This window comes from Melanotaenia boesemani, chromosome 12, assembly GCF_017639745.1.
Source record: "Melanotaenia boesemani isolate fMelBoe1 chromosome 12, fMelBoe1.pri, whole genome shotgun sequence".
NCBI classification, from domain to species: domain Eukaryota; kingdom Metazoa; phylum Chordata; class Actinopteri; order Atheriniformes; family Melanotaeniidae; genus Melanotaenia; species Melanotaenia boesemani.
This window is the reverse complement of record NC_055693.1, coordinates 13,416,935-13,429,061: the sequence shown is the minus strand read 5'-3', so window position 1 is coordinate 13,429,061 and position 12,127 is coordinate 13,416,935. Positions and strand designations below refer to the sequence as shown.

Genomic DNA, 12,127 nt, shown 5'->3' with positions numbered 1-12,127 from the left:
CTAATTTGGTTTTTATTAATTTTACCTCAATGCTACATCTTATTTTAATACACTGTATAGGAAATGGTTCCTCTGGTGGTAAGTGGGCTAAGTCTGATTTTTGACTCTTTGAATTTATTTATGAGATGTTCAAATGCATACATAAAGATGCAATTTATTAAGGTGAATCGATGTTTTATTTTAAAGTGTTTTGGAGCATTGGCTCTTTTACAGATGTATTTAAAGACCTTACTGAAAGATTAAGTAAAGACCTGAATAATACAAAACAAAAAAATCTCCAAGAATAACTCATAACTTGTTTCCAAAGTGCACCAGATTTATTTAGCTGTTGGTTTCTAAACTCCTAATCCTGAATTACGTATTGATGCAGGTTTTCATCTGAGTGTGATGAATCTTAATAAAATTCATTTTCAGTCAGTGAGGAGTTTTAATTTACCTTTCTGGTAGACTTTTCAGATCTGATGTTAACTGAAAACTAAGTTCCCCATCTTCTTTTAGCTGTTCTCTTGCTTTGTGGACATAAATTAATTGAACTTGGGAGCATTTGGCAGCTGCCTAGAGGACTGCAATGCTATTGACAAGATGTGAAAATTCATAAGGCTTTAAAAGTTTTCATTACTTTGCTTTTTTTTTTTACTAAGGACACTGAACAAGCCAAAAACCTAAAAACCAATTAATGTCTGAGAATCATCTTGTTCTGTAAAAGTTAATCTAAACTCTAAACCCTTGAGGTGTCCAAATTTTTTTTCTTCCAGGTTGTTTTTTTCCTCTTGTGTACTCTTCAAATTCCAATACACTAGTACAGCAAAAGCATATTTTACTTAAATGGTGTATAAACAAAGGTTGTTCCCTCATCTTCCTGGAACTTTTACAAACAGACTATATTTTGACCATTAAAAAAATTTGCACATGGACTCAATAAATAGTTTAATTGACACAAGTTTAAAACAGTCAAGAAATCCTAAGTGAAGATAAAAAACGAAGTTTTAAAACACATATTAATTCAAATAGTTGAAATCTCTACACATTTAAAATTGGAAGAGTGACCTAGTGCTGACATTTCACATACAGTACCTTCACTGTCGTTCATGGGCAGCTCATCTGCACGACTCCTCACGACTATGAGGTATTGTGTTCGTTATGAATGGCAGCTCATGTCTAGAAAGAAACAGACAGACTTCTCTGTTTATTCATCTGGCCTTTAAGTCGAATAACCAGACACTTTCTGCTGCTTGACAACCTAAGACTCAGTTTGTGGTTGTCCAGCTGCTGTTGAAAGCCCGTGGATTTTTTTTCCACTTCTTGCTCCACTGCGGCCTCCTAAGTAAAGGGTTTTGAGGTGCGTTGTCTGTGGGTCCAACTACCCAGGCTGGAGGTGGAGATGAAGGCTGAAGTGGCTGCTGCTCCTCCTCCTCCTCTTCTGCCTCATAGTGTTGGTTTCTACAGTCTTCTGAGTCGTTATCATCAACAGAGGGTCTGAAAGGACGATGAGCAGCAGGTACAAGGGAATTGCTGTAGGAGGGGTTTTTTCGTGCCATGCCATGGCCTGCACCGCCACTTCCTGTCTTGGCTTCATTAAGAACGTCAACAGAGGGTACTTCTTTTAGGGTGTCAAGCCTACGCATTGGCATCATGGCTCCAGAGGAGGAGCGTTTGGGCCGATTGAATCGAGAGCGTTGGAAGGGGTAAGAAACCTCTGACATGGTTTCCTGGTCATCTGAAGGGGGGATTAAAATAGAAACATATTAAAAGTGATTTCAGAAGCTGGCTCGCGCTCCCACACAGGTTATATTTAATACCACTGCACATAAATAAATAAAGTCATTTAAATAAATCAAGACGTAAATGTGGGTAGAATTCAACTTTAAAATGATAAGATGGGTGATAAAAGTTACAGCGGTCATTATAAACTTATGCTGTGCAACATTATAAAAACACACATTGTTTTAAATTTCCTCTTGATTCAAAACTTTTCTGTTGATGCCAAATGCATCAAGATGAATTTTAAAGAAACAACGATGGACAAAACATTTAAAGTCCATCAACAAATATTAGCATACTAACTCCAATGTTTACTTACTGTAAGATGTTTTTCCCAAGCTTGTAATTCATGTGGAAAAAAAGTGGAGAAGGTTAAGGAGGATTTTTAGGAGCCTACCTGTGAAGCTCAGCCTTGCAGGGGGAAATTTTGAATCCAAACGTCCCTCAGGAGGAAGTGAGAAATACTTTTGTGACTTGGGCACGATCTAAGAATAATAATAATATAAAGATATTTAACATGCATCTCAAGGTTTCTAAATTTAACTACTTACCCACAATATTTCCAAATCTGAAAATATACAGTGGTGCTGAGAAGCCGGTATACCCATAAACACTACCTATATTTCTGCCTAAAACATTAAAATTTAACATTCATTTGATAGGCTGATAAATTTCAATAAATTTAGTATCTGTTTAAAAAATATTTATTTTTACCAGAAATAAAGCTCTATTTTTACAAAAGGTTTTTGAAAGTGTATCGTGTCAAATTCTTCCGAGTGACCATATGGATCTCTTTCATACTGGCTTTAATTTTCCAAAGCCTATCAGGTAAACAATGAACAAAAAAAAGTGTGAAAGGATTTCAAGAAAGACACGGCTCTCCAAAAAGACCAATGCTGTTCATCTACAGTAAAGTACAGGTGACATGGATAAGCCAGAAGACTGTTGAAAAAAATTATTTGTGTATAGATGACACAAAAAACTTTCTGGTTTAAATTCTAAGCAGCACATTTTCAGGTTAAGATCCTTATAAGATCCACTGAAGAACTAAAGGCTCTGACTCCAATATAATAAAAATGTTTGTGAGGACCTGAATTATCCAAACCTGTTTAGTTTCAATTATTCTTGAGCAAGAGGTCACAACATACAAAAACAAATGCTTACATAAATTTGTCTTACAGTGTTTCCTTCTTTAAATAAATGAGGCATATAATTAAGTTTAATTTGCTTCCCTCAGTCAGATTTTTCAGTTTGTCTAAGAATCTGTTCATGCTGTAATCATATTAATGCATACATTTTCATGCACCACTGTTTCTTAAGGACTTAACTGAATTTAAAAGAAAAGCTTACAGATGACTGAAAGCTCCCAGGTCGGAGGCTTCGACGAATGCTGGCATGGCGTCTGATCAGAATCTCTCTGTTTTGGCTGTCATTGGGCAGGGCATGCTTTCTTGTGTACGCCACCGTCTAAATATAAAAGCAAAAAGGTACAACATTCAGTATTAAGCATCTGCTAATGTACTGTTTAAGATTGCAGGTGGAATTTCCACCATTTTAACTATAATGTCTGTAGTAATCAGTACTAAAGCTTTAATATCTGCACTACTCACAGTTACTAGCAGCAACCAAGGGTCAGAGAAATAGTCTACTAAAGTGCCTTGAGAGGAGACAACATTCTTTAAAGCTCAGATTACTCAACCAAAACTGACCACACCTGTCTGAGCAACAAGGACGAAAGTTTGTTTGTACTTAGCTGCCACCTGAACTTCATACATGCAGTAAACCCACCCAGTCTCTCTACTGCATTGATTACTTACAGCAAATCAAACATAGCTATCAATCAAACTCCTAAAAAGGTTGCCGATGTTCTGAAGAGAGGAGTCAAAACAACAAAATCCTACTGAATTATTCTGCATGAGGTCAATGCTGTAGTAATATTAGCTTTTTCATTTAGTCTAATGTTAAATACTTTAACCCATAAAGCTTATTGTTGTTAGTGGTGATGACTTAAGTAATGATTTTAATAAGTTTTGCTCATTAACTGCTTTGATTTTTAATAAGCTCATGCTAATATAAACACAAGCAGGAAGTGCCTAAACATCAAAGTGTCTCTGAAAGCTCATTGAAAGGGTGATGCCTTGTTACTAATGGAAAAGTACCGCCAGCCACAGTCTGTGGCTATGCAAAACAACACTGAGTTTCAGTGTTTGGGGTTATCCCTCCTGAAGAATGCACCGCTCAATATTTATGACAAATCTATTTCTCTTGTGTCAAGTTACAATAAAAAAAAAAAACCCTCCAGGCAAACAGAAGCTGATTTTTCACTGTGCTCAATGTTTATTAGAGCCTCATTTAGGATGTGAATGTATAAAAACAGGTGGAATCTATTAATTGTTCTTACAATATGAGCAAGTGGTAGTCGTAGTCAACTCTCAAATGCCTGCTAAATATATGATGGTTTTTATTTACATAATAAAAAATATAATTAGCACGTTTTTTTTACTACTTCCACAGCAGCACAAAACCCGGAGAACTGCTCCTGAAAACTTTGATTGCATTCAAGAATAAAGACATTCATGCCAAATAATGACTTTCAAGTTTCTTATAAAATTCTGCTTTTGCCTTATAGATTGAGTTATCATTCATGTTTGCTCATGTTTTAGTAGTTTACTGTACATATTTCCTGTTTTCTAAATATATAAAGTGTTGCTCCAAACATTTACAGACTACTGTATGTAGTGCCATTAAAATACAATGTTTTCCCTTTGAAATGTAGAGAAGTAAAAGGAATCAGTAAATTGAAAACAGATGCTGTACAGAAGTACTTGAACAAAAATGTGGTTATTTTTCACCATTGTTGTGTGATAAAGAAATATTAAAGAGAGAAAACTGAGTGGAGCTGAATAGTAAGAGCACAGATACATCTTCTAAGATGACCCGTCATCTCACCCGTTCCCTGATCTTGTACATGTTCTTGGACAGGATGTTGTGCATGTTCCTCAGGTCAGCAGCCAAGAACTTTTTCTTCTGTAAAGCAGGAGCTTTCTTTTCCTCACTACAAGCCAAAACAGATATTGAGATAATGTCATCAGTTACTCTGCTGTTGTTTTGAGGAGACAATAAGGAGGCCACGTGAGCTGCGATCAGTGTTTCATACTGGAGAGAGATGATGGACGGAGCAGCGCTGATGTCTCCAGACACCGTGTCCAGGATCTCCATGGCATTCTGAAGCTCCAGCTTCTTGTACAAAGCCACAATACTGGACTCAGCCCTACTGTCTCGGATGAAGATCCTACGCAGGATTCGATTGTTGAACTTTATGAACCTAAAATTGGGAGGAAGGTTACACCGATTCAGACTAAGTGTAGGTGAAACATGTCTGCAAAGAGTCTTCTGCAAAAGTTGGATTTGAACTAGCCAGTAATAATCAGGTTTGATGCTATTCAAAACAAAGGCAAATAATAGTAATATCTTGGTTTTTCTCAACAGCACTAGCACATATCCCCTATCTGATTTATTTTCAGATGATTCAACAAGAGACTGGCCACAAATAAAGAAATTCAAGGTTTTCACATTTTCAATAACTCATACTGTCAAACTAAAATGCTTTTTTTTTAATGTCACATCTTTTCTCTTAACAGATGATTCTGTTTTGCTTCCCTGCATATCTATGTCCAGAAAATAATAATGAAACTGTTCGGGTGTTTGTCAGTTCAAGGCAATTTCCTGCTTTATGGCATAAAAACTGAGGATTTAGAGTAAACTGATAAATTAAAAGGAAAAATATGCTTATGAACACACTTAAAAAACCCTTAAAGACTAGTTCCAGAGCAAACAAACTTCCTGGGAGTTTTGTATGTCACTGTCATGTTAGAAGCATGTTTTGGCAGGTCAAATCAAACATAAGACCTACAGGTACACACTTGGAGAACCTGTCATACAAGACTGGCAAGAGGAGTGCCAACAAAACCAAGAGGAAGAGAAGAAAGAGGGAGGAGAGATAAAGGGAGAAATAAAGATGAATTGAATTAAGAGACAATTACAAAATGTGCTGTTTCTGAGCTTTGTGTGCAAAAATGAAGAATTCATTAAACATTTCCTGCAGCAGAAAAGGTTGCTCTTTTTAAAATTGTGAACCAGGATAGCTGTGGAGGATAGACTGATTGTTTTCAGCTCTGTGACAGTTGTGTTAAAAACCTCAAAGACAGAAATAAAGGGCAGGTAAACTAAAACCACAACGTCTCCTCTAGTTCTGCTGCAGGTCTTTATCTTTGGTTGAGTTAGTATGAGTCACTCACTAGTGAGCTGGCAGCACACGGTGGCTGATAAGAAACATCTGGTTTTTTTTTTTTTTGTTTGTTTTGTTTTTACCAAATAGCCTTTTTTAAAAGCAGAATAAGACCAACAAAAAAAATCTTACTTGTCCTTCCAGTAGAAGTGACTCCACTGTCCACAGAGATCCTCTATGCCTGCCATGGTATGCTCCATGAGCTGAGAGCAAAGTGAGAGTTATCAGCACCTGTGTGTGCAGAAACAGTCCACTACATGCACTGTACAGCAGTCTGTGTCATACCCTGCAGTGAATCTCTACATTGATGGTTTCAAGGTTGCGGTTGGTTCTGCGGACATTTATAAACTCAATCAGGGGTCGTATGCTGATGCCCTGTAGAGAAGTGCAAAACAAAAAATTAATAAAGCATATATTAAATCCTTAACTATGAGGATCTGTTACTTGAGGAACATATTAACCTCAGAGCTTACAAGACAAGTGGTTTTCATTTTACTAAACATTGCCATGTAATCATACTAATAAAAGGAAAATATTCCCAAAAGAAGCAACATAGTTGGCTCCTGTCAGTCAACAACCACCAGTTGCTGACAGATTTTCAGAAAGGTGTGTGATATTCATCCAGGAGGCAATCAGAGAGTCCTCATGCACTATTTTGAGTTAATTTAAATCACAGAAGTGTTTTTTTTGTGTGTTTGTTTTTTTTGTTTTTTTTTTACAAGAAATACCAAATGATTTATGTTGGATTATTTTAGTTGAAACCTGGAAATAAACCTGAAAACTGAACAATTTTGGCCTCAAAATTAGAATAATATCTTTGTGAGCAGGAGGTGCTTTTTAATAATCAGGATGCAAAAAAACAACATTTGTGGTCTAATTTGAAACACAATAATCCACAAGCAAACATTAAAAAAAAAAGCTTTATTGGCATTAAGTCACTGCCCTGTTTTGTTCAAGACCTAAATCTGTACAACAAGAACATCAATACACCAATATGGTCGGTTTCTAAACTCCATAGAGCTTTACTCCTATAACACAGGCCATTAAATTAGTCAAATCAAATTAAATAAATATTGACCAAACTTTTCAAGCAACCATTCAAATAAAACGATATAAATCATTTCTTACCTGAAGGAAGACGGTGAAAAGAATGATGGCAATGGTGGCAGTGACGAAGAGCGTCTTGCGGTTAATGGTATCAGGAAGTGTGAAGGCCAAAGCGAATGAAATGGCACCTCGCAAACCTCCATAGGCCAGACCAAACTGATCTTTCATGTTGAAGGGGATGGTGCGGAAAGGATTAATGATCTGAGTCAACACTAAAACACCTGGAAAAGTAGGATAGAAAGACATTAGAAGTTGTACTGCTAGCAAATATAAAGTTACAATTTATGCCCCTTCTCAGGAAGTGAATATGAAGCAGAAGAAATACTTCTGAGCTGCTTTAAGCTTTAGCTCAACTACTTCTAGCAGTTAACTCCACAAAGTAACTAATCCTGCAACTACACAAGAATCAAATAAAAAAAAAATAGCTCTAACATGACCCTAACATACCCCTCTGCCTTATTCTTACCCAAACCTCTCCATACTAAAGCAAACAGCAGTGTGAAGAGGATATAGCCCCAGTTCCACTCATGCTCTGTTGTTATGGTAACAACGCCCAGAAAGAAGAAGATGAGGGTCTCAGAGATGGAGCCCAGCATCTTGATCACATGTCGGATGGTTGTGCAGGAACGCTGGGAAACATTTTCCTCTACATAGTACTTCATGGTGAGGGCACAGGTTACAATGCTGCAGGAACACACAAACACTTCAGTCAAACTGTCTGCTACTCCATTAGTTCAGACATTGTTATATCTACTCACGCCATGATGGATGAGATGGCAAAAAGCTCAGCCACCAGGTATGCCAGGTAGCTGTACATGAAAATGAAGAGCGGTTCAATTTCTCGGACCTTGGAGGTGAATCTTGTTGTGAAGGCGGCCACAAACCCGAACAAGATGCCAAAGCCCATCCCACCAAGACCCACCAAAAAGAACCTTGCCACTCCCAAGAACACATCCTCAGGGTGCACAACTGGCATCTCCGCCACAAAGCTGAACATGTTGTACAGCACCTGAAAACAAGCACATGATTTTTTCTTTTTAAATACGTATATAACAGTCCACATAGGAAGTTATAGGTGGAGTCGTGTGCTGTAGACTCCAATGACACTGAATGAGATACAGAAATTTGTACTCTGCACTGTTTGCAACGTGATAACCCAATTTTTCCAAACTCCTTGAATGAACCATGAAATTAGGATATAAAAGAGGGCTGTATCCTGCATATACAACTGATGATGTCAACAAGGAGCATATTTATGCTTTTTAAAAATAAAATCAATGATTGGGCATTATATGAAAGACTAAAGAAAAGTCTGGATATGATGCATAGAATAAATAACATTCACCTGGATATTAAATATTTTCATTAATAAATTCCATTAAAAACAAATAAATATAATCAAGATAATTCATAAAATAATGCCAATAACTTTGCACTCAATTAACCAAAAACTTCTTCAGACACACAATTGGTTACAAATTTCCTTACTATGAATCTTTGCAGTAACATTTTTTTCTAGGTGAATCTCACATACATTTTTCTGCTCTAAAGACCAGAAATCTAACAAATCTGCACCTAAAATTAGTCTCCAAACACACAGTCCTGTCTGACTTCTGACTAACTTTTACTTTCTTGCTTTCACTAAACAATGGAGGACTTAGCTGTTTAAGAAAAAGTCACTTCATCTTTCCTAAAAGCTAAACTATCTCAGATTTGTATGTATTTGCATGTCATATAGTTTTTTACAGTTTTCTTGTTACTTCTGTTCTTTGAGCCATTTTGACGCGATGCACCTTTTGAAGAGTATTTCTAAGCATTGTTTAAAATGAACCTTCTAGGAGGGATTTGTGAAGCAACGTAAAAAGGTCAACAGCCCGATGAAAATAGAACTACTTGAAAACTTACACTCATAATGGTCAACCAGCTCACTCTCACAGTAAAGGGAGAAAAGCTTGACTGTCAGCAATCAGGCCATCATAAACAGTAAGATCAAACTTGTCACAGTTATGGTAGAACTTATTTAACCTTTTACACCACTAGTGACATCGCTTGTGAGCCGGAAGTACAAATATTAAATTTTGTAAAGGCTTCTGTCTGTGCAGCCATTCTTGGGCTTTTCTTGCCTCTTGAGTAAATGTTTGTTTTTACTTCTTGCTACAGTTCTACCATGTGAAAAACATAAAGCTGGTTCATGTAAGCTGATGGGTTAAAGTGTCTGAAAGCAATATGAAGAGAAGTAGAGGGGAAATTTGACTTTACTAAAATACCAGACAATGATGATTGCAAGCTGACTCCTCCCACATAACCAAACTGACATGTAACTAACATGTAACTGTGACCGGTTGGAGAAACCGGTTGGGCAGCATCTGAGCAGAGAGGCTCTGAATGAGTCATGCTGTGAACATATTTGTTTCATATCTGTAACATCTGTTTTTTATTTTTAAGACTTTTATCCAACCCACAAATCTTGCCAACGCAAAGACGTTTCTCCCAGAGACATTAGGTTGCCATACATGCCCACTAAACCAAAAGACAAACAAAACAAAAACAAATTATACAAAAGCTTATGAAACATGAGCTGAACATTTTAAGAACATAAGAATGGAAAAGCTTCACACAACACAACAGCAGATCTGCTGTTACATGTGTTAGCAGTCTTCAAACGGAGCTTTAAAATGTAGGAGGGGTCATTAACATAAAAAATATCTTAAAATATTATGCAAAAAAACTTACACCTAAATTTAACTGTGGTTTTGAGAGTGATCAGTAAATTTTGAAGTCTGTTAAAAGCCCTATACTGTATAGGCCTTTTGGCCAAGATGATCAACACAACAGTTTGCAGTTGCACTTTTCTCTTTCCACCTTATATTTTCATAACAAATAACAGCCCAGAGGCTGTTTCAGTAGGTCTCACCTGAAGAGTATGGCACTCCAATTGTGAGCATGTCTAAAAGTTACTTTAACCCTCACAAATTCATTGTAAAAAAAAAAAAAAAAACTGAAAGGCTCTGCCAGAGTCAACTCACCACAGTGACAGCATCATTAAAGAGGCATTCTCCAAAAATCACCATGTAGAGCTGCTCGTTCACAGAAACATCTTCAAACACAGCAAGCACAGCTACGGGGTCCACAGCCGAGATGATGGAGGCAAACAGCAGGCTCTCCTGGAGGCTGATGTCCTGCACACCGAAAGCCTCGATCTGGCATATGGCAAAGAGGGACATGCCGATGCCAATGCTGTTCCACAGGGTCCCCACCACTGCAAACCACAACAGCTGGACACACAGGAAGACATTTTTCCCCATTTGATTATTTGCATAAATACAGGAAGTTTTATCTGTTTAGAGAAATAGTGACAGTTGTGTTACGTACTGTGCCAATATTCTCAAAGAAAGGCCTTGTGGGCATGAAGTAGCCTGAGTCTAAGACAATTGGGGGTAACATGTAAAGGAAGAATACGTTGCTGGTGAGTGCAGCAGGGGGTTCCTCATTAACTGAGTGCATTATGCCACCCACAATCAGCCCAATGCTTATGAGAAGGCACGACTCTGGCACCCATACTGTGATCTTGTGGTACACATGGAAACCTGAGAAAAGAAAGAAACGTTAAAAGGGGAGATGAGAAATAGGCACTGTACGCCTTCAAGGAAGGGATGGGATGATGGGATTCCTTCCTTTCTGACAAAACTAGCCAAGATTTGGATGCTTATCCACATATTTAGATTGTTACCCCTTACTTACCAATTTTTGCAAATGAAGCCAGCAGCATCCACAAAGTAATCTCAAAAGGTATTTGTATTCTGGGGTAATTCCTTGTAAACACGGGTAAATTTTCTTTTTCGGGTTCAGGATAAGCTTGGGGGCCATCAGGCTTAACAGGAGCAAAAATCGTTGCACTGTGGGTGGGTTTAGGTGGAACTTCTCCTCTGCAGCCATGGCGAACACTTAAAAATGAGCAAACAATGAAAAACACAACGGCTCGTCTGTTGAAGCTTAAATCCATTGTATTACGAAAAAATTTAATTCCCTGATCTGTAAATATCTACGTCGTTGGGATACAGTTGGTTAAAACAAATCCATCCTGTTTAACAAGAGAAAATCAAATCTAAAAGAGTCCTCAGCTTCAAAGTTGACTATTTTAATTTCTTCGCATATTCTCAATCCAGCTTGTCACTGAATTATCCGCCAGTGGTGTCGGGAAAAGGTGTCCCGAGCTGCTGACTCTGTTTTAAACTTCGGAACAGCGCACCTGTAGTTTACTTATCCACGAGATCCGATAGTGACAGGGCGCGGTCACGAGCCCTGCTGTGATTGGGTATCACCAAAGAAAGGTGGCACTTCTGTGCCTTTCAGATGCCACCAAAGGAGTTTCGGTGTCACCGGATATCTTAAAATCAGTTAGAATCACTCATTGTGTCTGTTTTCAGCATCAAATCCAAAGCACACATCGGGATGGTTAAAAAATATTTGACTTATTTTCCTGCTTGAACGTCTCCTCAGAGACACAGTTTTCATCACATGAGACATGAAACAAAAACTGAAAGCCATGAAGTATCATCTTTGATTCACTGTAACCTAACCTATGAACATAAAAAAGAAGAAAAAAAAAAGACTTGCGACTATCAACACAGCATAGTCATTGTTTTAATTTCCGTTTAGTTTATTAAATTAATTCTTGATACAATCCAACAAAAAGCAATAGGTTTACATTTTCCTTCAATAGTGCAATAAATGTCCTCCATTTGCTCTGAGCCTGAGACATTTTATTTGCCTGCACTGACTAAAAAGCACTTCATTAGATTTTGGAACTTTAACTATTAGTATTGTTTGTATTATTTTTATATATTTATTTTTTTATTGACAGCTTGATCTTACCCTTTTGTATTGTGGTTGTGATTGTTGACTGTCTTGGTTGTCTTGATTGTCCCTTGTATGTTGTACTGCACTGCAAACCAAATTTCCCCTCAAGGG

The 12,127-nt window shown here is 37.4% G+C and overlaps 1 protein-coding gene across 1 annotated transcript; it reads right to left on the bottom strand.

The window, feature by feature from the left end:
* Positions 1-17: 17 nt before the first annotated feature.
* slc9a2 (solute carrier family 9 member 2) lies at positions 18-11,389 on the bottom strand. Its single transcript, XM_042002549.1, has 13 exons — positions 10,898-11,389; positions 10,529-10,743; positions 10,183-10,431; positions 7,915-8,165; positions 7,623-7,840; positions 7,178-7,377; positions 6,335-6,424; positions 6,182-6,252; positions 4,919-5,086; positions 4,711-4,816; positions 3,112-3,228; positions 2,159-2,246; positions 18-1,717 (listed from the first exon to the last, which is right to left on the bottom strand). The coding sequence occupies exons 1-13, from the start codon at positions 11,157-11,159 to the stop codon at positions 1,248-1,250; spliced, it is 2,505 nt and encodes an 834-aa protein (XP_041858483.1). The 5' UTR covers positions 11,160-11,389; the 3' UTR covers positions 18-1,247.
* Positions 11,390-12,127: the final 738 nt, after the last annotated feature.